Source organism: Peromyscus maniculatus, chromosome 1 (assembly GCF_049852395.1).
Source record: "Peromyscus maniculatus bairdii isolate BWxNUB_F1_BW_parent chromosome 1, HU_Pman_BW_mat_3.1, whole genome shotgun sequence".
NCBI classification, from domain to species: Eukaryota; Metazoa; Chordata; class Mammalia; order Rodentia; family Cricetidae; genus Peromyscus; species Peromyscus maniculatus.
This window is the reverse complement of record NC_134852.1, coordinates 163,178,012-163,205,456: the sequence shown is the minus strand read 5'-3', so window position 1 is coordinate 163,205,456 and position 27,445 is coordinate 163,178,012. Positions and strand designations below refer to the sequence as shown.

The 27,445-nt window shown below is 47.2% G+C and overlaps 1 protein-coding gene across 1 annotated transcript; it reads left to right on the top strand.

Annotated features, from left to right (window-relative positions):
• The first annotated feature begins 1,506 nt into the window (after positions 1-1,506).
• On the top strand, positions 1,507-23,173 carry Ms4a10 (membrane spanning 4-domains A10). The gene is made up of 8 exons (XM_076559950.1): positions 1,507-1,620; positions 15,350-15,566; positions 15,884-16,003; positions 16,971-17,027; positions 18,552-18,683; positions 19,679-19,789; positions 20,354-20,447; positions 23,063-23,173. The coding sequence occupies exons 2-8, from the start codon at positions 15,390-15,392 to the stop codon at positions 23,071-23,073; spliced, it is 702 nt and encodes a 233-aa protein (XP_076416065.1). The 5' UTR covers positions 1,507-1,620; positions 15,350-15,389; the 3' UTR covers positions 23,074-23,173.
• The last annotated feature ends 4,272 nt before the right edge of the window (positions 23,174-27,445 follow it).

Below are 27,445 nucleotides of genomic sequence, written 5' to 3'. Positions count from 1 at the left end.
ACACGAGAGATGTGCCCACAAATAAACCGCACACATATACACACAACCCAACTGGATATGCTGCATGCACTTTAATATGTGTTATTACCTCCACTTTTAAAAACTGGAGCGAAGATAAATAGGAAAAGCACAGGAGTTAGCTAGTTCTGCATGCTACAGACTGGACAACTTGAAGCCACACACATTCACTGTCTCGCCACAGCAAGATCCAGACGTGCCTTTGATGGGTTCTCTTTGAGTCACATAGGCTGCAAGCTTGGTGGCAGCTGGACTTCACTCTCAGGGCTTGCTGTTACTTGTGGTCACATGACCATAGTTTTAAACCCATATCTTTTTCAAATAAGCACTAACATGCTTACAAAGATGACAGTATATCTGAGTCTTCCTTATCACCAGAGATCAAAGTCAACCAAGACCTAAGGATGGCCCTAGTTCCCTTTGGGAGGGACACAAGGAGGGTCATTGTTAGAATTCTGCCCTCCTCACTCCAGCTGCAGTTCAGGAGTTAAGCAAAGGGTCTTGTGTCTTACGTCATCAGTGTGCACTAGTGATTATGTACCCGCCACCATGGTCATGCAATCTGCGCATGCCTGGCGTAGTTCTGTAAGCCCACCTGCGCCTTAAAGAGCCATGACTCAGACACCACCCTCTCTCTCTGTTCTGTTCTCTCTCCCCCAAAACCATCTTTCTCTCTGCTCTCCGCACGTTCGTCTCCCCCAGGCCTGGTTCTTCTGCCCCCACCCCTCTTCCTCCTAATAAAGCTCTGATAGTAGGTAATTGTGGCCATGCCTCGTGACCTCTCTGCACAGTAACCAGCACCAGTAACCAGTGCCGCTTATCATTCTTACAGTCATAATACTAATCTCTCTACTGTGTTGATTCTTGGACTTGCAAAAAATTGAAAAGATTCTTTCAGAAGCAAATAAGATGACTCAACAGCTAAAGTTACTGCACAACCTGGCAATATCAGTTCAATCCTGAGCACGCGTGTAAAGGTGGGAAGAAAGAGCAAATTTCACAAAATTATCCACACACACACACACACACACACACACACACACCAGCAGCAGGGGTGCCCCCCCCTGCCGCCGCCGCACACACACATCAATCACACACACACACACACACACACACACACACACACACACACACACACACCACAGCAACAGGGGTGCCCCCCCCCCGCCACACACACACATCAATCACACACACACACATCAAATGCACACAAATAAAAATTTTGAAAATTTCAATAATCAAATCACTCAACTGCTAACTCCCCCCACACACACATGACAAATGCCTCTTCCATCAGTTCTGCTCCATAAACTGTCTGAACTGTCCACGTTGCAACATTAACTGTCTTCGATGTTGAAGGGAGACATAGGCAGAGGACTCAGATTTTCACCTGCTTGGTTTTGGAAGCCGGGTGGTTTTAAAGGATCTCGTGCCCACAGGCAGCTCTGTACAGCTAGGAGTGTAAACAAGGGGCGGGTCCTGGGAGGAAGAGATCCAAAGTCTAAAGCCGTAAAGATGTTCTGATTTCCTCCTGTGACTCTGCTGAGGCAGCTCTGGATGAGAAAGCACGGCTGAAGCCCACAGCACAGGTCCCTGGGCCAGGTGAGTACCCCTGCTCCACAGCAGAAACAAACACGGGGGGGGGGGGGTCATCGGGGCCTCATGTGGGGTTCAACCTCGACACAAAAGACCAGCCTCTGTGCTAGTCAGTCACCTAGCTGCGAGCTCTAGGTGAGTGGCTGTAACTTGACCCTCCAGAAGGGAGCAGGGGTGACTGTCTATCAAACAGCAGCGGCAGCAGCTGGGGAACAGATGCTCCATGCTATAGAGCCCTGGGAAGCAGGGTTACCATCAGCCTCTCTCCAGGGAGGAATCTGCTGCCTGCCCAGTCAACTACCAATTGGAGATCCTGAGAGCTGAGGGGAGTGTCACCCCTTCCTTCTAATTCTGGTGACCTCAAACACACAGAGAGACAGATTTGAGAAAGCAAAGGGAGAAAGGGACTTGTGGAAGTCCACTTTCCCAGAACCACCCTTGACATCGAGTGCCTAGCCCTGAGGCCCTGAGAAAGGTTGCTTCTCACACACCTGGGCTCCTTCTGAACTAACATAACTGAAAACCACATCTTCTTAGGCTGGCAGCCAGCACGCTGTGACGCCATACCCCTGGTCCTGCCTTTCTCTGCCTGACATGCCCATACACACATCTACATACATACACATCTATGCACACATATTACATACACATATACATGCATACGCATGTAAACACTCATTGCCCTCTCTGTTCTCTTGACTTCGTCTGCACCATCTAATTAGGGTCACATTCAGAGCAAGGTTTTCTCAGCCTTCCAACCCAGACCTCCCGTGGACAGATTTTACCCATTCCAACACATGGTCCTTGGTGTCCAGCTCATTGCTCTGCAGAGTCCTGAAGGGCAGTGTGGGCTCCCAGTTCACTTTCTCCACATACCAGGTCCTCTCCCCTCTCCACAACCTTCCCAGCCAGCAGGAGCCCTTCCCAGCCAGCAGGAGCCCTTCCCAGCCAGCAGGAGCCCTTCCCAGCCAGCAGAAGCCCTTCCCAGCCAGCAGGAGCCCTTCCCAGCCAGCAGGAGCCCTTCCCAGCCAGCAGGAGCCCTTCCCAGCTCTGAGCAGGAGTCAGACGGAGGCAACTGTTGAACGGGTGTGGGTTCCCTCAGGTCTGTGGGAAGACACATTAAGGATAAATTTTTAGCCTTTCCAGCTGCAGAGGGACCCAGCCTCTCCTGGACTGAGACACCTTCCCTTAGCCAAGGGCCTTTTTATTGTTCTCCAGTTTACACTTTCAGCAAGCTGATTTACATATCCCTAAAACATCCTAATTAAGCTTCCAAAGGAACAATGCCAAATGCAAATTCTCAGTTAAGGAATACCACAGTAGGCCGAATTTCTCAGGCAAGATTCACTTAGAAGGCAATAAGAAACCCAAGTAACTGAGAAGCAGAAGGTGGATTAAGGCTAGGATTAAGAGCAGGTGTAGCTCTGTGGGAATTCTCCCACAGGCAATGAACTTCCCACTCCTGGGGCTTAGAATGGGATCTGTCTTAACAGAGAACCAGACAAAGGTCGGGTGAGAGTCTAGGTGTAGGGCAGGTGGGTGGTATCACCGGCTTTTATTGCTACCTCTTCAGCCCCACAGCCCAGCCTCGAGGCAGGCACTGATGTTCCTGTGTGACCATAGAAACAGGCTTAGATGCTGAGATGCAGTAGTAGAGCCAGGGTTGGGCCTAGCTTGCCTGCTTGGAAGATTCATGTTCTGGCCCACTGAGGGGCTGAAGGGTCCTCCCAGCTCTGCTCTGCCTCCCAGAGCCTAAGGGAAAAGGGTCCAGAAAGTCCAAGGTTGAGTATAAATCACCAAGACCCTTGGGGTCCCTGAGATACCAGACAGTTGGGTCTATGGGCCCTTAGCTGGCTGAGGAGCCTGGGAAAGGGGACAAGTAAAGAAATTCTCCCTCATCCTGCCTGTCCACTTTCACCCCAAGGCAGCTCTGCTCCAGCCCTGGAGTCCTGGAGGCAAGGTGGACAGGGCACAAGCATTCTAGAGGTCTGTAGCCAACAACAGCTTTAACTGTTGGACTCCTAGGGAAATCTTTGAGAGGAGGGTTGTGGTGTGAGGAGAGAGAGGCACTATTGAGGAGGCTAGCAGCCTGGTGTGGTGGTCTGAATAAGAATGACCCTGATAGGATCATATACGTGGATACTTAGTCACCAGGATGTAGCACTATTTGAAAGGATTGGAAGGATTAGGAGATGTGGCCTTGTTGGAGGAAGTGTGTCACTGGGGGTGGGCTTTGAGGTTTCAAAAGCCCATGCCAGGCCCAGTCTCTCTCTCTCTCTCTCTCTCTCTCTCTCTCTCTCTCTCTCTCTCTCTCTCTCTCTCTCTCTCTCTCTCCCCCCCACCCCCACTTCCTCCCACCTCTGGATCAGGATGTAAAGCTCTCAGCTACTTCTCCATACTTGCCACCCTGTTGTTATGCCCCTTGCCATGATGATAAGGAACTAAACTCTGAAACTACAAGCAAGCCCCCAATTAGATGCTTGTGTTAAGAGTTGCCTTTAACATGGTTTCTCTTCACAGCAATAGAACAGTAACTAAGATAAAAGTTGGTACCAGGGACTGGAATATTGCTGTGATGGGCCTGACCATACTGTCTGTTGAAGAAATATAGAAGACTCGGGAACTTTGAACTAGAAAAATGGTTGAATGCTTTGAGTATAGTTTCATGGGTCCTGGTGAAGCATGGAAAGCAGAGGTGCTGAGAGTGAGGTAGATGATGAGAGCTGATTCAAGAGGTTGCAAAAGGGAAGAATATAGTAATAAGTGGCCTAGAAACCATTCTTGATATTTTAGCAAAGAATGTGGCTGCCTTCTACCCTTGTCCTAAAAATCTGCATGGGGCTAAGTTGAAGAGTTTTGGATTAAAGGTGTTGGCAGAGATGATTCCAAGACAGGCTAGTGCTGGCGATGTCATGCGGTTATTAGCAATCACGCTTATACAGGTCTATAATGTAAAAGTATAAACCAGACAAAGAGAAACACAAAATATACAGTGTGAGAAGAAACAGAGTACTAGGGTAGGTGATGTTGGAGCCAAGTCCAGTGCTCAAGGAGATAGAAGATCCTGATAAATAGAACAAAAGGAGTAGTGATGTCAGAGCAAGACCCCAGCTAAGCTTCCAGCTTGTGAAAAAGAATTAAAGAAAAGCTTAAGCAGTGAAAGAGACCAACAACAACATAAAGCTGATGCCAACAAATGTAATTGAACAAGGGGGTCACATTCCAGCCCCATCAAGCAGCAGAACTTGTGAGTTTCGGCCACATGGTCCTGGCTTTAGAATCAAGGATACAGGAAGGGTGTTGTGGAATCTCCCTCCATGGCTCAGAGAAGCCACTCATGTAGCCAAGCATGTGTTAGGGGTATCCCTGCATAGATCCCCAGAGAGGCCATTGAGTGAAGCTATGAAGATAAAGCCTGGATTGCCTTGGAGACCTCAAGATGGAGATGCCAGAGTCATGGGACATCTGTCTGCCAAGAAGAGTTGCAGTCTTGCCATGAGTCATCCCCAGGGTGAACAGGTCCCAGCAGACAATGTAAGGAGTTGGTAAAGGAAGGAGGTGAGCCAGGCCACAGTGGTGGTGAGACTCTTGCAGCCTAACTGACTAGCAGCCAGAGTGCTTCTTTATTTATATAGAATTTAGTAAACAGGGATAGATCCATGTTGTTCCAAAACATAGATCATATCATTTTTGTTTTGGGACATGTGTTTCACTTCCTTTGCTCATCGCTTAGTCATCATTGATAAACTATAATAGAACAGAGTTATCTTCTCCAATCATCTTACCTCATTTTAGCATCATTGATAAACAGTTATCTTTTATAACCATTTTTACTCATTAACCCCATAACTCAGTTTTTAAGAATCTAAAGTTGTACGTCAGCCTGTTCTCAGGCTAGTAGTTCTGGTTGCCTTAAGGATGCTAGACCAAAACAAAACCTTCAAGCCAGCCCGGGCATATTGCTGTTGCAGGAATCCTAAATGGTCTTATAATAAAAACCCAGAGCCAGATATTGGGATAAATATTGAGAGATCAGAGAGAAAAAGGAACAAGCCACAGCCACTTCTCACCTTGTCAACTCCTCCACAAATCCTCAGACTGAATGCCTCTGAGTCTTCAGCTGAAAGGGTTTCTCATTCCTGTCTCCTCAAGCCTTACATGCCTTTCTCTGCCCAGCCATTTCACTTTCTGTCTCAACCTTCCTAGTGCTGGGATTAATGCCATGTGTGCTTCCCAAATACTGGGGTTAAAGGTGTGTGCCACCACTGCCTGGCTCTGTTTCTTTCCTAGACTGGATCAATCTCATGTAGCCTAGTGGGGCCTTGAACTCACAGAGACCCAGACAGATCTTTGCTTCCTGAGTACTAGGATTAAAGATGTGTGCCACCACTGCCTGACCTCTATGTTTAATCTAGTGGCTGGCTCTGTCCTCTGATCCTCAGGCAAATTTTATTAGAGTACAACAAAATATCACCACATTTCTCCTTTTTTGTCTAAAATAATAAAGAAGGTAATAACTAATATAAGAAAAACTATATACAATAAATACAATAACTATATGTAATATATACAGTCAAGAACTACATTAACGATGTCCAGTCCATTAACATTTTACAAATTCAGAGAAAATAGTCCATTATTTATCATATATTGGTGAATCCAAAGTGTTGTACCTAATTCACTTTCTATCCCAGCTTGTATTTCCAACCAAAAATTATCTTTCAAATATACACTTTACACCTCTTTAGTAAATTCTCTTTCTGAATTTGTTAACAAGGAAAACTATAACTATAACTATCTAGTCTTCAGCTCTATTAGAGACCCAAGAAGGAAATATTACCTAAGTAAACAGGAAGTGCAGGCAAGTGACTTCCAAAAAATGTGAGAAATGACAGAAACAGCTGGCTGCCTGGACAATCACCCAGGTTTCCTCTGCAATGTTAGGGCATCCATCTTCAGCCTACAGGCCTCACATAACTGGTAGACTTTTCTGTGAAGCAGGATATTCTGAAGGGCCTTCCTACCTTGTCTTGGCAAGGTTCAGTCATCCTTTCTTTTGTGTCCTGCTTGTCTGTTTTGGACAGCATACTGTCAGCAGTCAAGGCAAGGGCATTTTCTTACCCAGTGGCTAACTTTTACCACAAAGAAAGTAAACTCCATAGGAGCTTCTTTGATGCCCATCATCTTCTCTGAAGTAGATTGGTGCTGCCAGGAGCAGATACATCTCATTATCATTAAAAAAAAGAAAGAAAGAAAGAATCTGTTATTAAAACAAATGCCAAATTCTGTAGATCTCTGAAGTGTTTGAAGATGACCTGTCTATCTAAAATATATCTCTGTTTGACCTTGAAAACATACCTAATGTGACTACAAATTTGATTGTAATGACTTCTGACTTGCATTTCTTCATTATCCTAGTTTGTAATAAGAACTTTCAAGGACTAGCAATTTGCATTACATTGATAAATGAACTGTTAAATACAATACCTTGAACAAGAGTAGAAATACATGTGCAATATGTTCCAACAAAAATAATCTCAACTTTGTATCAAAATACACAATTTATATACAATATACAAAAATCAAATCTAATCCAATATAAATATTTTATATTTAAAACTATATTTAAAGCTAGTAGTTGCTTTTTGAAAGTAGATTCAATAATCTACCTTTTTTTTTTTTTGGTTTTTTTTTTTTTTTTTTTGGTTTTTTTATTATTATTATTATTATTATTTTACAACACCATTCAGTTCAACATAATAGCCACAGAATCCCCTGTTCTCCCCCTCTCGCCCACCCCTCCCCCCAGCCCACCCCCCATTCCCACCTCCTCCAGATCAAGGTCTCCCCCGAGGACCGGGGTTGACCTGGTAGACTCAGTCCAGGCAGGTCCATTCCCCCCTCCCAGACCGAGCCAAGTGTCCCTGCATAAGTCCCAGGATTCAAACAGCCAACTCATGCAACGAGCCCAGGACCTGGCACCAATGCACAGCTGCCTAATAATCTACCTTTTATCATATTCATATTCTCACTTTTTTTTCAGAGTAGATATCCTATCATTTCTATATATTTTTTAGAGTAGATTTAATAATCTTCCTTTTATCTTATCATATCTATATCCTCTTTTTTTTTCAAAACAAGAACCCTAAATCTAATCTCCTTTGTAATCAAACACCTTAAATAGTGACAATTATCAATGTTCCCATTGAACAACCAAAAACTACCCACCCCACCTCTTGGGAATGTGAGCATCATGTTCTTAAATTTACTTCCTGCTGTCTGGGGCCTAAGACATCTTTAGGGAATGCTGAAAAGAAAAATTTTGGGTTAATTATCAAGTCCTGGGAGAAGTAGCTGTATCATTTGTTGTCCAGTCTCTGCATAATGGGAAAGTGCAGGGCTTGTCTCAAGTCTCAAGTCCTTGCTGGAGTAGTCTGTGAGACTGGATCATCTCAGCTAGCCATCTTGAAACTGTCCTGAGCACTTTGTAGTCCAAAGCTGATCTCTGGGTGGTGTTTGTCAGCTTAATGACATTATCATAGTCCATGTAGAATCATTATTGTGGGATCCCATCTTCTTTTTGGAGACTTCAGAGATTGCATTAGGCCAGATTATTCCTTTTCTTGGTGATTTTTTCAAAGTAGTTTTCCATTCTTCTTTGGATGCTTATTTGTCCAAAGGTCTTTAAATTCCTCAAGATGGTTGTTTTTCTTTTCCTGGAATGACAAAAACAAAACCCTGCCCAAACCCTAACTTTGGGGAGATTCCAAATCTAATCTTTATCCATTTTGATTTATCGGTTCACCCTAGTTGTTTTTTTGTTTGTTTGTTTGTTTGTTTTTCCTCTGCTGTAGCTGCTCTATTGTCCAGAGCAGTCTGGTTTCTTACAATAGGCATTAGGTTCTTTAATTGCTCTGGGAAGGAGTTTCCTCCAAGATAACAGGAAAGGACTGAATAGAATTTGACATGAGGGCCTGAGAGAGGCTCCTCAGGACATTTCCTGACAGCAAAGGCAAAGGATTACCTTGTCTGTCCCTTGTTGATCTACACTCAATAATCCAATGTCTGCCTTTGCCACACCTTCTGCATAACCCAGAAAGGAGGGGAGTTCTGTTGGGATTATTCCTTGAAAAAAACATTGTTTCTAGGAATGCCCTGTTTACAGTCCCTTCTTAAGTAACCTTGTTTACCACAATTGAAACATCTAACATTACTATTTTTCTTCAGACCTCTTGAAATCACCTCTCCTATCCAATCATCATCATGGTCATGAGATTCAGTATTAATTGTATATCAGATCCATTCCTCCAAGGGTGCTGATCTTGCCTTTAATGACCTAATTACCCGTTTGCATTGTGCATTAGCATTTTCAAAAAGCCAGAGATTCAATTATTATTTGTCCAGCTTCTGAATTTGGTATCATTCTACTTACTGCTGAAGATAGCCTTTGTTAAGAAGTCTATGACATTTTCTTTTGGGCCCTGTATAACTTTAGTAAATGACTCAGTTTTCTTTCCTACTTCTTCAATTCTGTCCCAAGAATTCAAGGCTGCTGTGGCATAAAGCCAGGGTGTGGTCATCATATAAAGATTGTTTTTGTATATCCAGCATAATCATCCTCCCAAAGAAGTTGATCTTGGGAGATTTCAAGACCTCTAGCCCTACTCTATTCATTGTTCAATGATCTTAGCCTCATCCTCCCACCAGGTCCTCCATTGTAATTAGGGACCAGTTTCCAAGACAGCTGTAACCAAATCTTTCCAGTCTTGAGGGATAATTCTATTACAAGTTGACCACAAATTTAACATCTGCTTCACATATAGTGAGTGCATGCCATATGAGACCATAGCTTCTTTGAATCTCCTCAAATCTAACATTTGCACATGAGTCCAATCAGCTTGTACACAGTCTTAGGGATATCTATAATTTGGTAGTACTTGTAAGGTTACTGGAAAAATTAAGGTTGACTCTTTGAAAGCCTTAGGCTGTTTCTCTGTAACCTTATAATGCAATGCTGAAATTGGTTCTCTTTTAAATTCCTCTGTCTGGGTCTGAATATCTCTATAATCTGTATTAATTAGTTTTTCTAAGACTTTTATCTTGGCATTCATATCAACCAACTTGGCACTCATATAAACCAATTTTTTTAGGGATAAAATAAGAATGATAATGTTTATACATATATGTTAAACATATAATGTTTATACAAACCGATAATGTTTATAATTGACATTACATCAATCCTATATAAGTTAATTATCCTCTCATTTAATTGTTCCGTTTTCAGATTGTCTAGTGTATTATCAAATAGAAACCATACTCCTCCCATTATTAATAGTGTTTTCCCTTTTTTTTTTAAAAGTGGAGAAAAAAAACTCTGTCTTTTTTTTTTAAACTAACTCCCCCTTTTAAGAAATCCCAATTGACTCACCAAATCTGCTGACATGATGACTCAGATGACGGTAAAGTGAGGCAGCTACCTAGTGTGGCAGCAGCTGGAGCAGAGGGTCCAGTGAACTCCAGAAGGAAGAAACTAAAGAGCTAGCTGTCTGTACGAAGAGTCGGGGGAGGGGGGGGCAGGACATGAGAAAGCTGCTAATTCCAGCATGTTTGGAGTCTGAGCCTGGGCCTGGGCCTAGGCCTAAGCCTGGGCCTGGGCCTTTAGGGTCAGCCCAGGCAGGGGTGAAGACTCTGGTTACATGCAGCTCTGGCCTGAGCCAATGGCTGCAAAGCCACAGGCAAGCAGCTTTTTCATGAATTCATGCCCCCAAAAGTTGGATGCCAGTTTGTTGCATGAATCCTAAATGGTCTTATTATAAAAACCCGGAGCCACGTATTAGAGTAAATGCTGAAAGATCAGAGGAAACAAACCACAGCCACTTCTCGCCTCGCCAACTCCTCAGCCAAAAAGAGTCTGAGGGTTCGTGGAGACAGGGTCTTCTCTTTTCCACTGAGGAGCTGGCGAGGTGAAAAGTGACTGTGGTTTGTTTCCTCTGACCTTTCAGCATTTACCCCAATATCTGGCTCCGGGTTTTTATAATAAGACCATTTAGGATTCGTGCAACATATTGCTATGTCCCAAGCAGTGTATTATTAACTCTTTTTTTTTTTTCTGGAGCTGAGGACCGAACCCAGGGCCTTGTGCTTGCTAGGCAAGCGCTCTACCACTGAGCTAAATCCCCAACCCCTATTAACTCTTAATGGCAAGAGTGTCCAAGAAAAATCCTTAGGCCAAAGTTGCTGCAGTTATTATTTAAATTCTGGCATAATAATGTTTACATTTTATATCTTTATAGAATTTGTTTATATGTCTAATCCTGGCATTCTGTTGTTCTTGGTCATGTGACACCATAGTGGCTCTGCTTGTGCTAGTTTTTCTAAGAAAGGGAGGTCCTGACGTCTCATTCTTATAACATCTTTTACATCATTCTTTGCCCAAAATATAAGTTTCTGTGTAGGGTGGAGGTAACTTCAGCTAATCTAACTGTGTTGCTGTATATGCCATGTAATTGTCTGAGTGTATAGTGGGAAGAGACTTGCAATCTGATCTGTGGCCAACTCTTCTAGCCCAGTGAATCTTATTGACCTTATTAAGTTACTTTGTTTTGATTATCTTGTTCCTGGGTAAATACAGGGACAGATGTTTCAAGAATGTCTCATAGCCTCATAAAGAGATCTCTGGCTTCTTTTTTTTTTCTTTCTTTCTTTCTCCCTCCCCCACCACCACCCCACCCCATCCCACCCCCGCAGCTGAGGACCAAACCCAGGGCCTTGCCACTCTACCACTGAGCTAAATCCCCAACCCCTGCCTCTGGCTTCTTTATGTGTCACAACCTCCAAGGCATAAGGAAGACCTTCCAGTAGATAAGGATATCTCCCTAAAAGTGGAAGGGGTGGTATGTTCAGGACTTTCCTGGGGAAGCTTGGAAGCAGTACTCATGGGAGAAGGCATAAATGATTCATAAGAAATTTCCCATAAATCCAATATCACCAAATTATACAAATATTAAAAGTCCCCCAAGCATGCAACAGGTGGAGATGAAAACCAAAGGTGGCCCGGCGGCCATCATGTGGCTCAGCTCTGCTGGATCTTGGTCAAGCAGCTGAGATGGCCCTTGACTTTTGCTCTTCCCATCAGATATGGCTGTGCCACAGACTGGGTGTAGAACCAGCCCAAGAGAGAGAACTATGTTGTAGTCAACAAAGCTGAAAGGAGTTGGGAGATCTGAAGTGTGCTTTGTTATCAGACATGAAGATGCAGAGTTTGAAGTTTGCCCAGCCAGTTTTCAGTCTTGTTTTGGTCCAGTATTTCCTCCCTTTGCTCCCTTTGCTCCCTTTCCTCCCTTCTGAAATGGCAATGTGTACTCTGTGCCACTGTATGTTGGAAGCATGTGAACTGCGTTTTGATTTTGATTTTATAGGTGGTTATGGTTTAGAGATTCCCATGTGTCTCAGAAGAGACTTTGAACTCTCGACTTTTAAACAGTGTTGAGACTGTGAAAGACTAAGGGGACTTTTGAAGTTGAGCTAAATGCATTTTGCACTATGATGTGGCTATAAGCCTACGGTGGCCAGGGAGTGAAATGCAGTGGTTTGAATAAGAATGTTCCCACATAGGCTTATGTATTTGAATGGTCAGTCACCAAGGAGTGGTGCTATTTGAAAGGATTGGGAGGTGTGATATTGTTGGAGGAACTGTGTCACTGGGGGTGGGCTTTGAGGTTTCCAAAGGCCATGCCAGACCAAGTCTCTCTCTCTCTCTCTCTCTCTCTCTCTCTCTCTCTCTCTCTCTCTCTCTCTCTCTCTCTCTCTCTCATCAGGATAGACAGCTCTCAGCTACTTCTCCAGTGCCACGTGTGCCAACCATGCTGCCATGCTCTTGGCCATGATGATAATGCACTAATATCTGAAACTGTAAGCCAGCCCCCAATTAATGCTCTCATTTATAAGAGTTACTGTAGCATGAATCTTAAAAGGTCTTAATAAAAACAAACCCAGAGCCAGGTATTGGGGTGAATGCTGAAAGATCAGAGAAACAGAACCAGCCACAGCTGACCTCACTTTGCCAGTTCCTCAGCTGATCTTGTTCCCTCAAACTGGAAGCCTCTGTGTCCTCATCCAAAAGGATCTCAGCTGAACTGCTGCTAGAAGCCTAAAAGCTTAACAAGACTCTTATTTCCTGGTCCTCATGCCTTATATACCTTATATACCTTTCTGCTTCCTGCCATCACTTCCTGGGATTAAAGGCATGTGTCACCATGCCTGGCTGTTCCAGTGTGGCTTTGAACTCACAGAGATCCAGGTGGATCTCTGCCTCTGGAATGCTAGAATTAAAGGTGTGTGCTACCATACCTAACCTCTATGTTCAACATTGTGGTTGCTCTGTTCTCTGACCCCCAGATAAGTTTATTAGGGTGCACAATATGTTGGGGAACACAATACCACCTTTGTCATGGTGTCTTTTTGCAGCAATTGAATAGTGATGAAGACACCTGGGAAAGGGGACAGGCTAAGGTCTCAAGTTCATGTCTAGGGAAGTGGGCGATTTCACAAGGAGGGTCAGATTGGGAGCTACACATGGAAGTCAAAAGTCTGTGTTTTTCAGGACAGTGATAGTGATCTCCTAGCTGTGTGGCCCTTATCTTAAGGACATGGCTCAGTCAGCAGCCTGTGTTTTACAGAGCAGCGATGACAACCTCTTAATGGCGAGGCCCTTATCTTAAGGCCATGACTCTGGAATGAGAGTGAATTCTAGAGCCTGGAAATGAAAAACTGGAAAAAGACAGGCAGGATGGAGTCACCATGAGCAATGGTCTGCTGATAACATACCCTTCATCTTGGCAAGTGGCAAGGGACTTCATAACCCACAACCCTTCCCCTCTGCTGTCTAAGGTCTGCCCCCTCCAGCCCCTCCCCCTCAAGAGCACACCAAGTTCCTCTTAGCATCTCTCCATTCCAATTTCAAGTTTGAAATAAGCCCTGAGAGCCGAGCCGAGCCCCCAGCCCCCAGTCCCCAGTCCCCAGCCCCCAGCCCCCAGCCCTCAGCCCTCAGCCCCCAGCCCCCAGCCCCCAGCCCCCAGCCCCACTGTGATGCACCATGGAAACACCAACAGGAGGGAACAGATGCCCAAAAACCTAGAACCAGAGGTTTGGAAGTTTGTCATTTAGCCCAAAGCAGACCCTACAGAATATCAATTGCACAGCATGGCTGGACTCTTATGAAGAAGATTCTATAACAAATTAAATGTAGAAAATATCCTTAGTATTAAAACAGAGAACATCCCTGCAAGAGTCCTCAGAGCCTTGAAAAAGTAAGAAGAAAGTGATGTGTTAGGTTTTCTAAATGTATTTAACCATGGACCCCTTTAAGGCAGGTCCATTAGGACCAGTGTTCCATATGATGTGCTTTGGGAAGGGATACTCTGTCCTCTTGAGTCTGATTCCTTATTGGATATCTGAACCATTTCCACTGCCATAGCTCCCACAAGCAAATGCCCAGGTAGAGACACCTCCCTATCCCCAGTGCCCAGATGATCATTGTCTTAGTTAGGGTCCCTATTGCTGTAAAGAGACACCATGACCATGGCAACTCTCAAAAGGAAAACATTTAATTGGGGCTAGCTAACAGTTCAGAGGTTTTGTCCATTGTCGTCATGGTTGGACATGGCAGCATGCAGGCAGACATGGTGCTGGAGAGGTAGCTCAGAGTTCTACATCTTGATCTGCAGGCAACAGCAGAAGACTGTGAGCCACACTGGGCATAGCTTGAGCATAAAGCCCATCCCCACACTTCCTCCAGCAAGGCCACACCTCCTAATAGTGCCACTCCCTATGGCCCAAGCATTCACAAACATGAGTCAATGGGGACCATTGCTATTCAAACTTCCCTCCTCTCCCTCATCTCCCCAAACCCAAAAGACATGGGCTTCACCACAGGACCATGGTTTGGTTCACCTTCTGTTGTCTCATTCTAAGCCACAGGATGGAAACTATTTACAAAATGCCCACATAAGCCAGGCCTCTGACCCCTAGATCCTGCCAGCCTGCAGCGTAGCCAGTGGGAGCTCTCTCTTTAAGTGTTTTTCTAATTATTCTTTATCAATTAAAAACTTGGGAGTCAGATATCAGGGTAAGCATCTGAATAATCAGAGAAGCTGTGGAGAAGCGACCAGTGACCTCCCATCTCTTTCGTTTCTCCATCCAAAGGGGTCAAGACCCTCTCTAAGCCCCACCCTACTACTTCCTGTCTCCCTATTTGTTCTCAGTCCTCCAAAACCTCTATGGTTAATTTTGAATATCTACTAGCTAGCTCTGCCCTCTGATTCAAAGCAAACTTTACTGTCAGAATGCAGTCAAAATATCGCAACACAACACTCTCTTATAGTGGGCATGAAGTTCATCTGCTCCTCATTTCCTGCCATCCCAGAGAGGCTGAGCACAGCAGCTAGCCCTCGTTCCCAGGTTCTAGATTATTCCAGTTTAAATCAAAGTCAATGGGCTTCCACTTTGTGAGTCCCCACTTGGCTTTGCACAGGGCCTTTTTCTGTGTGTACTTGTTACATGTGTGTGTTTCCTCACCCCTAGTAAAAGCCTTACTTAACGTCTGAAAACATACCAAGGTCAAAAGCTGCTGGGCAAGGCCTCCACGATCCAGGGGGCAGAGGTGACAGCGAGAGTCACAGCCAAGCCTCAGACACAAGCTGAACTCTGACGAGGCCTTCTCCTTGGCCCACAGCCAGGGTGCCCTGCCAGAGTCAGTGGCGGCACAAGCTCCCATGATGATTTCTAGCAGTGGCGCTGGGGAAATCTCTCAATGGCAGGACCTAGGACCTGCCCAGCCTGCGCAGAAAGTGGCCCAGCCCATGGAGAAAGGGACCAAGCCCCAGCATCCGGCTCCAAATGGGCACCTTGAGAAGCCCCTGGAGAGAAGTGTTCTTCTGCAGAAGCTGACTGTGAGTAGGGAGGAGACCCCCCAGGGAGGAAATTGAGGGAGGTGCCTCATTTACACTCATCCTAAAATCAAGCAATGGCAAGGGGAGGTTGGTGCTTTGTGGGGTGTGAACAGGGCCCAGGATACCGGCCCCATAGAGTCAGGGCAGGACAGTTACCCCAAGTGTGGTTTTGACGTCCCTACCTGTCACTACAGGCCTGGGGATGGGGTCCTTCCTTGATGACTAGGACACCTGAGAGGTGGGAAAGGAACTCACTACCACCAGTAGGTCAGGCACTGATGCCACCTCACTTCAGTTACGTCTGGCTTCCCACCCAGGTCTTTCACATCGCTATTGCTTTTGCACACCTGGCCTTTGGCGGTTACCTGCTCTCCACAGTTAAGAATCTGCACTTGGTGGTGCTGAAGTGCTGGTATCCACTCTGGGGAGCTGTCTCTGTAAGTAGGAGTCCAGATCAGTGGATTCAGGGGTACATGGGCCCTTAGGAGGCCCTGACATTGGAGGCTGGATACAGCCAAGAGTCACAAAGCAAATGCCCACCTTCCCCCTCTCTGCCCCATTCCCTCAGTCACACTAGACGTAGCTCCTTTCAGGGAGCACCTGTCACTCGTGGGCCCTGTGACCCTCCTTAAATTGAAGCATGTATGTTGGACAGGGAGATGAGCCAGTATGAGCTAGGCTCACAAGGATTCTGAGCATCCAGGCTATCTTAGTAGCCAAAGCAACCCTAGTGCCTTCTACCCCATCAGGTTCTTCCTGCAGCCACACACAGCTGTGATCCACAACTCTGTCCTCGGGACATCAGCCAGGATGAGAGACAATATGAGACACATGCATGCTGTTCCCCAGAGGCTCCATGCTCCTCCAGGACTCCAGGGCCCCCCAGCCCGGCCCTGAAAACCACCTTCACACTTAGCCCCAGCTCCATAGTGTTCTCTTGGGCAAATGTTTTCGCCCCATCTCTAGCTTCCCTCCATCCCCACCGCTCCAGGTTGGCCCTCCCACCACAGTGACGGGGCTTTCTACACATGAAGTGCCCATCACCCTATGGTCCCTGGGGTGAGCACACAGCAAAAGACTCAGCATACATGCAAAAGATAGATCCAAAACATCCTAGACCTCAGAGCCAGGAGCAATGTCCCCGCCAAGTGCGGAAGAAAGGTTGAGGGAGGGATGGTTACTGTGACCCCAGCTGTGGATCTACATGGGGACTAGAGGTTTGTGTCCTCTGTGGGTAAGCATGTTGAAGGGCAGAGCCTGGAGTAGGCTTGCTCTGTCCACGAAGTGGTGTTTTCTGCCCCCCGCCCCAGCCAGCAGGGGTTTGATTTCTCGAGAACGAAGGGGACTTTGTGGGTTTTGAAGTAGCTCGATTTCTCTCTTTTGACCATCACACCTGGTCTGCAGTGTCTCATTTCAGGGATCTTGGCAATGACAACAAGGACATTTCCCAAGACCTCTATGGTGAGCTGGCACCCTGAGATCTTTCCCTCAAATCTAGGGGGAAAGACAAGGGCATCTGTGTACAGGGACGACCAGGGCAAGTGGCCAGGAGCAAGCGCACTTCTTCAGAATGGAAGAGGACGTCTGAGAGGCTCCAGATGCAGACAGCTGGCTAGATTTGGCAGGGAAGAAGGGGAGCCCACCCAGAGCTCCTGGCTTCTCAGGCATGACTCCAGGCACCCACCCCTCCATCTAGATCAGACCTTGGCTCCTCTATTAGTTGCTTTTCTCTTTCTGTGACAAAACACCTGTTAGAAAGTGACTTATGGATCAAGAAGGTACAGTCCACTGTGGTGAGGAAGACTCGGCGGTGGGAGCGGGAGGCTGCTTCCTCACATCTGAGTGGATCAGAAACAGAGAGAAGAACGCTGGTGCCCATCTGACTCCTTTTTATTATTCAGTCTGGGCACCCCTTCCCCACCCACGGAATGGTGCCACCCACCTTTAGGGTGGGTCTCTCCTCATTAGTTAAACCTCTCTGGAATGCCTTCCCAGACACATCCAAAAATGTGTCTCCTCAGCGATTCCAAATCCACCCAAGTTAACTACGAAGACTAACCATTGCAGCTTCATTCCAAATCTATCAAGCTTCTTTCTTACTTATTTATCCTTTCACGATTTCATGTATCTGCATTGTATATGTATCATATATCTCCCCCACCATTTTATCCTCTCTTCTGCCTTCCCCCTCCCACGAAACCCTTTCTTCCTCCCTTCAAGTTCTCTTTCTTCTTTCATATCTTTTCTTTGTTTTTTGTTTTGTTTTGGGTTTGTGACCCACTGTGTTTTAATTAGTATTGTCTACATGAGCATGGGTGGGTGTTATTTACTGGAGCAAGGGCAAATCTAGCAAGTTTTGACTTCACTCATTATGTAGCCATCCAGCCCCTAAGCCAGGAACCTGAGGACCACCTGGCTCTGCATCCCTTCCCCCAAGTCCTAGGGCTGCTTCTAGATAACCCCTCAGCTCCACACCTTCTCCAGCCTACACCCTCTCTTAGCTCACCTCTATCCCCATCAACTCTGATCTGGGGGAGTCATCCCACACTATCTCCTCACAGCAGCCCAAGAGTTTGTTTTGGAGTATAAGCTTCTTGGGGGGAGGGGGGTAACCCAGCAGAGGCAGAAGAAACCTGGCAGAGACCTGCATGACAGGATGAAGGCCTGTTTCAGGAGCCCAGCAGGATAGATGGAGAGGAGGGGAGACCCTGGGGTATGAAGAGGCAAGACACCTCCATGCTCTTCCTGCCCTTCCCTGTGATGTCCTCTGGATGTTAGACTCTGACAGTTGGCCTACCTGACATAGGATGGCCATTGGGGAGAGTGTCATGATGCATCCTTCTTTCCTATAAGCCTCACGCATCTGGCATCAGCTCTTGGAAGGACCAGTCTCCAGGTGTGGGGGGAGGGTGTCACAGACCAAGTTCCTGGAAGGAGAGCCTTGAGTTGGATCACTAAACTCTAACATCTCACCTCTGCTTGCAGAAGGTACTGTGTGTGACAGGAAACATCATCAGCTTCTTGTGTGCGCTGGCAGGCCTCTTTGTCATTTCTAAGGACCTCTTTCTGGAGAGTCCTTTTCCATGGCCCATCTGGAGACCATACCCCAACAGCACAGTGAGTTCCCCTCCACTCATGATTCCTCTGATTCCAAGGAGGGAACAGCCTTGAGCTTGGCTGAAAAAAGCAATCAGGCCTCAGAAAACCTGTCCTGGAACCAGGCACTGCCAATCTGAACACATTCCTCCAGAGGCATGGTGGAAGCAGCATGCCTGACCTTCTCATGAGTCAACATCAGGAAACTGGACTGTGCTTCAAGTCACTATGTCCAGCTCTCCTTTTACACACGGGAAAATTGATGCCCAGAAAGAGGGGATGTCCTGCCTGGTGCTGAGCAGCAAAATGACTGCAAGACCACACCCTAGAACTGCTGATTCCACAGCTAAGGCACCTCCTCCCAACAGCCTGGTAGAGCTGGCTCAATCCACTTCGTTACCCCCATTTTATGGCAGTGATCACTGAGGTTCAGAAAGGATAATTCAGTGTCCAAAAGTCGCGCAGCAAGTCCGGGTACAGTGAAAACTTAAAGCTTTCTTTAAGCTCTCAACAGTGAGCCCAGTGCCCTTGCACTGTATCATGGATGCCTCTGCACCAGGAGGAAGCGCTGCCCCTCTAAGTTAGGTGCCAGGCTCCACCATGACACACAGCGAATACACACACAAGCTTCCCTGGTGAATGTCAGTAGCTTTGCCCCAGTGGTTCCCAGCTCACCCTTCCCCCCGCCCTGCTATAAAAACACCCTTTCTCTCTGGGCCTAGACAACCCCATCGGCTGAGCAGAGTTATCCAAATGGCCCATAGGCCCACTTCCAGTTCTCCCAGGGTCTTGGAAGACCCTCTGGTCCTCACACTTTGGGAAACACTCACCCAGGCCCCCTATCATCAAGCACTAGGCATGGAGCGTGATGGAAACAGCCCCAATCCCTCAGAGTCCCTCTCTACCCCCTCAGGGGAGCAGAAGCCCTGCTGCTTCTGTTGTGGATCTGCCCAGCAGACCCAGGTGACAGGCAGGTACCAAGGAAGGCCTGTCCTATCTCCTGCCACTTGCTGCAGGTCTATATCCAGAGACTGGAGCTGACCCTGCTCTGCTTCACCTTCCTGGAGATCTTCCTGGCGGGATCCACAGCCGTCATAGCCTGTAGGACAGAACGTCTGCATGCCGAGGTGAGGCCTTCCTGGAGACAAACCCTCAAGACATGGGGACGTTGGGCAGCAGAGAGCTCAGAAGGGACAGACAGCAGGCAGGGCTCACAGACTGAGTACTTAGGAGATATCGGGTCCTCTGTGGAACCCTGCATTAGTATCCATATAATTAATATAGCCATAGTGACACATATAAATGTAGCTTTACTTCATCTTCTCATCATCCTTTCAGGCAGGTATGTGCATCCCACTATACAGATAAGTAAACTGAGACTTAGAGAACTCACACCACCTTCTAAAGCTAGACCCAGCCCAGCCCACGTTGGGAATCCTAGCTGTGGGAGCTACTTGCCCATGGTCAACGGGACACTGGAGGTGGAACTCTAACTCAAACCCCACCAACTAATCCCATAGATCTTTCTCAATTAATGTTAGAGAGACAGTCACACATAGACCTCTGGAAGTTCCCTCATCAAGCCTCATGTGGACTTTGTGACTTCAAAAGTGACTCTGCCAAGACACACTTCGTAAATCGCTACTCGTACACGTGCTAGGCCAATGGGGACAGTAATTTCTCTTTGGCAGGACAAGGATGATACCCCTCTCGTTCCTGACGCACCTGTGGAACTTGAAGGTCTCTCGATGGGGCCACCACCAACTTATGAAAATGTGATTGAAGGTAACACACAAATGAGCAAAACTAAGAGGTGAAGGGGTCTTCAGCCTGGGCTCCCCAGACCTTCAGAAGTCACCGTGGTCACTTCTCCCTGGCACAGACAGGAGCCAGTTCCCCTGGAAAAGGGACAAACAGTGCTATTGTTAAAACAGTCCACCTAAGAGTGGGTGGTGGTCCCTTCCCCTACACCACCCACCCTAGACCCAGATATCTCAGAGTCTGAGTCAGCTGGCCAGAGCCTACTCTGCTGAATCAGAGTAGGACCAGATGCCCTCCTCGCCAGCCTCCGGAGTAGCTCTTGGGTAAGCCCTCCATGCCCTAGTGGGGTTGGACTTTCCTTTGGACCACCAGCTCACAAATAATGACACAGAGACTTATTAATTATGAAGGCTCAGCCTTAGCTTAGGCTTGTCCTACTAGCTCTTTCAACTTTTTTTAAAGATTTATTTATTTATTATGTCTATAGTGTTCTGCCTGAATGTATGCCTGCAGGCCAGGAGAGGGCACCAGATCTCATTATAAATAGTTGTGAGCCACCATGTGGATACAGGGAATTGAACTCAGGACCTCTGGAATTGCTGCCAGTGCTATTAACCTCTGAGCCATCTCTCCAGCCCCAGCTCTTATAACTTAAATTAACCCATTTATTTTAATTTACATTCTGTTGTGTGGCACATTACCTCATCTCTCTGTACTGCCCATGCTGCTCCCTCCACATCTGGCTGGTGACTCCACCTTTTCCCCAGAGTTCTCTCTCTGCCCAGAAGTCTTGCCTGTACCTCTTGCCTAGCTATTGGCTGTTCAGCTTTTATTACATCAATCACAGCAATACAGCCTCACACAGTGTACAAATAGCCCACAACACGCAGCCTCCCATCCACAGTGGGTGTACGATGGCTACCCATAGCTAGGGTGAATGGCCTAGGCTATTTTTAGGGTAATCATGAATCATAGGGTTTGGGGGCAGTCAGAAGGATGGCAAATCAAAAACCATACAAGGTCTCTGTTTCTGGGGCCTCAGTGTCTCCATCTATAAATGGAGGGGAAATAAGGACCATGATCTAGGAGGCTCCTGTAAGCTCAGAAATCTGAGATCAGAGGTGGAGTTCAAGATGAGATTCTAGTCTGGGAATTCTAAACCTGCTCATGCTGGTGGGCAAGCCATGGGAAGGCCCTGCCTTCCTTCCCTCCCAACCTTCAGTACTCAGAGGAACTCACTCGCCAAGCTGGCTTATTTATGGGCCACACTGGGTTCCTTCTGTTTCTTTAAGTTGATTTGTTTCTTATTTTAAGATGTCTCTTTTTAGCCATAAAAAAATTTTTTTTGATAACCAAAGTAATCCCCCCAAATAACAAACACGGTGAAACTAACCATCACCAGATTCTTGACCCCACTGCCCTGACCTCACCCGCCACTCACTCTGCTGCAGCCTCCCTAAGGCACCTTGGGATTCCCCAACACACAAACACATCCTACCTCTGGGCCACAGCCCTAACCCTTCCTCCCCTGGACCCTCCTCCCCCTCTGACACAGGCAAAGCTTGCTCTGAGTCTTTCCTAGGCCACCAGCTCTGGATCACTGCTGGCCTCAGTGACACTTTCCATCAACCTCCACTTCACACAGGCCCCGAGCACTGGAGAGAGTAGTCTAAGAATGTTCACTGGGAAGGGCTGGTGTAGCTCCACACTACGTCCTGCCCGCACTGATGATGCACAGGGGGTGGTAGCATGGCTCTGGCTCTCCAGAAAGGACATTTCAGTGAGGAGGTGGGGTCAGTACATTCAAAGGAATGCCATCAACATCAGCCCTCTTAGCTCAAGGGAACCCTGTCCTCCCAGCAGCCCATCTCCCACACAGCGAGGGCTCAGCACAGATAAACCCAGATTTTTCACTGGGTCCAGAGAGCACTCAGTCCTTGGTATTGGCTTGAAGGAAAGGCCAAGTGTCCCTGCACTCTGTTTGATTCTAAACATCATTGAATTGTAGTGACATGAGTCTATTTAAAGAAATGTATTATTTATTACATGTGCATGCTAAGAGTGGGTAGCTCAGTTAGTAGAGGGTTTTCCTAGCTGGGAAACAAGCAAAGCGGATCTCTTCACCTGACTCAGCTTGCAGAAAAGATGTGGATTTGAAGTCTGACTTCAGCTCCAGTTCCCACGGCCCTTGAACTTGGAATTCTGCTTTCCAACCTCATCAATCTTCTATGTTAGAAGAATCTTTGTGAATCGTCTCAGTTAACCTCATGTCACAGGATAAACTAAGGCCCAGATGGGTGATGCAGGCTCACTGAGTGTTACCCAGAAGGCGGCGTTGATGGGCATGAGGCTGGATCCCATGTCTGATGTTATTATCTCTCTGGTCCTGACTCCTCAGCCGTGTCCCAGCTGCTTCCTGGGGCCCTGAGAGCTGGAAGAAGACGTATTCTTGTGTCCAGCACCCATCCTAGCTCCCCAGCTCCCAAACCTATTGTTTCTCCAGTATGAGATTCGAGCCCCACTGCCACCCCGGGACATTAAGAGAAACCCCCAAACACGGGCCTCCTCCTCCAGCACTGAGGGTATTTCAGCACTGAGGCCAGTCATGGATGCCTAATGGTTATTCCTTTGTCCCACAGATAAAAACTGAATTCCTACAGTGGCAAATCCATCCTCACCTCCCTGTGGCTGGACTCCAGTGTAAGACAGGCATGACTCACACAAATAAATGTACAAGTGCCATAAAGAGAAACTGAAGTGTTTGAGAGTGTGATAGAAACAGAAGGGAAGTGAGTGGAGGTGTGTTAAGGGAGCCTACAGGTCCACCTGTCCAGGCTCTGCCAATTTTTTTCTTTTTCTTTTTCTATTTTGTGTGTGTGTGTGTGTGTGTGTGTGTGTGTGTGTGTGTGTGTGTGTATGTGTTTACATGTAGTGAGCATGTATGTGCATGCATGTTTGCATGTGGGGGGCATGTGGGAGGTATGCATGCATGTGTGTGCTTGTGGAGGCTATTGATGCTGGAAACCATCCTAGATCGAATGTGGAGCCTGAGGTTTATCCTTATTCTTCCTCCGTATTCATTGAAGCAGGACCTCTCAGTCTAACCCAGAGCTTGCCAATATGGCTATTCCCACTGGCCAGCCTGCTCTGGGAATCCTGTGTCACTCTGCCTTCTAAGCCTGGAATTACAGGTGAGTCACAGTGCCCACCCAGCATCTACATAGGTTCTGGGGATCTGTGCTGGCTAGTTTTATGTCATCTTGACACAAGCTAAAGTCACCTGAGAGGAAGGAACCTCAATTAAGAAAATGCATCCACAAGATTGGGCTGCAAGCCTGTAGGGCATTTTCTTAATTAATGATTAATGAAGGCCCAGCCCATTGTGGGTGATGCCATCCCTGAGTTAGTGGCCCTGGGTTCTACAAGAAACCAGGCTGAGCAAGCCATGTGGAGCAAGTCAGTAAGTACCTTCTGAGTTAGCTCGTGCCTCCCAAGTTTCTGACCTGTTTGAGTTCCTGTTCTGACTTCCTTCAATGATGTGCAGAAGTGTAAGCCAAATAAACCCTTTCCTCGTCATCTTGCTTTTTGGACATAGTGTTTCACTGCAGCAATAGAAACCCTAAGTCACAATCCAAGCTCCAATCCTCACCCTTATGTGCGGCAAGCACTTTAACCACTGAGTCATCTCCTCAGCCCTGCTAATTCTTTCTCCCAGAGACTTCTTCCCAGACAAGACCTAAATCCTCTCCTTCTCCTCCCTCACCACTCCCCGTGGCTGTGATCACTTCCTCCTGGTCGCTCTTTCCTCTAAACTCTCTTGGCGCCTGGCATTGATTCTGAAGCCAAGTGCTTTGAGTGTGTGAGGCCCCTGCCAAGGGCTGGACACTGTTACCCACCAGGGTTCGGCCAGGAAAAATATCCCTGGGGATCCATGCTGGGACTTAAGGAACTGGCACATGAGATTACAGAGCCTGGCAGAACAAGGGCAGGCAATCTGCAGAGAGGCAGTCTGGAGGACTGGAGCCACCACCCACAGGAGACTTCCTGAGTCTTAGAAGCCTCCATCCTCCTCCCTCCAGGAGGAAAGGTTTCTATGGGGAGGAGACCTTCAGAACAGAGGAGCCTTGGCTCTGTTTTGCATGCCTCTCCACAGAGGGAGTCAGGCCCATCTTGATTAGCTAAGAAAGTCTCTCTCACTTGGGCAGTTATAGACTTGATCCCAGCCCCAAAACATCTTCACAATAAAAGCCAGACTCTGATTGCCTGGGGAACTGGACTGTGGCAAGACTTCTCTCGAGAACCTGTGAACAAATATGTATTCACTCCAAACGGGAATCAATGACAAACCAAAGGAAGAAGCCCCCACCCAAGTAAAGCAGTGAGTGTGCTGGGGTCACCTGCAGGAGTGACTCAAAAGCAGCTGTGCCACCAGCGTGAGAGACACAGCTCGTAACAGCTGCATCCTTGGGACTCCCCATGCAAACCAACTTATCACCAGATCCGAGAGAGTGACTCCTACCCCAGGGACTGTGTGCTGCTTTATACCTCAGGGAGGGTCCTCAAGAGTCCCCTAACTCTGGATTCCCTGTGTGCTTCCTCGAGTCAGAAGAGCTTGCCACCTCCTTCAGGTAGGAACATTTAGGAAGAAAAGACACAACAAGAATCTTGCTGCGGTCACCTTTCAAAAGCCTATCATAGTCCCACAGAGACACAGCAGCAAGAGGCGGGAACCTACAGAGACTTACCTATGCAAGCTAGAGGGACGACTGGTCTTCAAACATCCCCACACTAAGCATTTGATTTCAGCCACTGGCGATCATTATTGAATCTTACTCTGGGCCAGACAGACACACACACACACACCCCCCTCAGGCAGAGGGAAGTTAAGTCATCCCCTCTTGGTCACATGGTTTAGATGAGAAATACCCTTGGTCCCCAGATGGTGGTGCTGTTTGGAGAGGTTCTGGAGATGGGCAGCCTTGCTAGCGGAAGTACGTCACTGGGGATGGGCTTTGAGACTACAAAATGTCCACCACGCCCAGTTCTCTTCCTGCTTCATGTTGCTGGTTAAAGACGTGAGCTCTCAGCTTCCTGTTCCTGCCTCCATGCCCGCTGCTCTGCTGCCTTCCTTTCCCTGATGGACTCTCATCCCTCGGGAACCCTCCACCAAAATAAAGTCTGTCTTCCATCAGCGACCACGGTTGGTGTTTCACCTCCGCAACAGAAAAGTAGACTAACACAGTCACGCACCAGACAGTGCTAGACCCGGGAATCCCACTTAGTCACAGGCTGGAGCCTGGACTCGAGATCATTCTGCCGTCTTACAATGGGCAGGTTTACAGTCTCGGGGAGTTCAGAAAGTCGGGAGCCTCGTGAGGAAACTCCCCAGGGTTAAAAGCCCCGGGAGAGGCCAGTCTTCCTTGGGTCTGCCCACAAGTTACACAGCACCAGCACCACCACCACCCCCCGACCGGGCATCTTTTATGAGTTGTGTCGCTCATGCTGGTTCCTGTATGCTGGAAGTGACTGAGCAGGGCATTGACATTCTCTCTTGGTCCTCAAGGATGTTTGGGGAAAGGCTTGTGGTTGGTAAAGATAGCATTCCTCGAGGGGCACATGATGAAACCCACGGTGCCAGAATCAGGGTGCAGAGCCTCATCTGACCCACGACCACTTCTGAGAGAGAAGTGAGCGGCTCCACAGGGAAGCTCTGGAGACTAAAGTAAGCACACGAGGCTGAATGTAGTGGTGTACACCTCTAATCCCAGTACTCAAGAGACAGAGGCAGGCAGATGTCTGTGAGTTTGAAGCCAACCTGGGAGTTCTAGGCTACACAGGGAGTTCTAGGCTAGCCAAGGCTATATAGTGAGACCCTGTCTCAAAAAAAAAAAAGTAAGCATAAAATCACCAGGGCTGGAGTGAGAAGCAGATGTGTAATTTGAGTCTTGGAATAGGGCTCCTAGTGAAGTATAAAGAAAGGCATGGCACAAGAGGACCAGGAAGCGATTACACCCTCCAAATACAGAAGACCCCATTACACAGAGGTTAGCACTCCACGTTAGCAGGTGAGATATAAACCACATAGTCAAAACCATCCTTGAAAGTCCCTTAGATTGGAACCGGGGAGATGACTCAGTCAGACTCCTAGCACCCATGAAAAAGCCAAGCACAGAGGCACTCATCTGTAACTCCGTCTCTGGGGAGGCAGAAACATGGAAATCCCAGTTATGCTGGAGTCACTAGCCAGCCAGCATAGCTCAGCCACTGAACTCAAGATTCGAAGAAAGACCATGTCTCAAATGATAAGGTGGAGAGTGATTGAGAAAAACAAAGTCAATCTCTAACCTGCACATGCACGTACACACACATGAATGCACACTTACATGCTGTCCTATTACTTTTCTATTGCTATGGTAAAAAAACATGGAAGGCAACTTGTAGCTGAAAGTTTTCCCGTGTCCTGCCCGGTCCTGCAGCCGCTTGGACCCAATTAAATACACAGAAGCTTGTATGACTTACAAACTGTATGGTCTATGGCAGGCCTCTTGCTAGCTAGTTCTTACATCTTAAATTAACCCATTTCTCTTAATCTGTGTTTTGCCGCATGTTCTGTGGCTTTACCTGTCTGCTGGCATGTTGCTTCTCCTTCAGTGGTGGCTGACATCTCTCCCCACCTTCTTCCTGTCTCTCTGCTTGGATGGATTTCCCACCTTCCTCTAAGCTGCCTTGCCATAAGCCAAACGGCTTTATTTATCAACCAATCAGATCAACACATATTCCCAGCATACAGAAAGACATCCCACAGCAGCAACTTATAAAAGAAAGAGTTTATTGAGGGCTTAGAGTTTCAGAGGGTGAGTCTACAGCCAGCATGGTAGGGAGCATGGTAGGGAGCATGGCAGCAGGCAGGCAAGCATGGTGCTGGAGCAGTAGCTAAGAGTTCACATCTCATCTACAAGACAGATAGAGCTAACTGGAAATGCTGGGGGGGGGTTGAAACCTCAAAGCCTGTCCCCCACCCC

Excerpts from the sequence above, each read along its gene's own strand:
- Ms4a10 (XM_076559950.1), top strand. The coding sequence starts at position 15,390 with ATGATGATTTCTAGCAGTGGCGCTGGGGAAATCTCTCAATGGCAGGAC. Across the intron at positions 15,567-15,883 it reads TTCTTCTGCAGAAGCTGACT|GTCTTTCACATCGCTATTGC; the intron begins GTGAGTAGGGAG and ends CTTCCCACCCAG. Across the intron at positions 16,004-16,970 it reads CACTCTGGGGAGCTGTCTCT|TGTCTCATTTCAGGGATCTT; the intron begins GTAAGTAGGAGT and ends CCTGGTCTGCAG.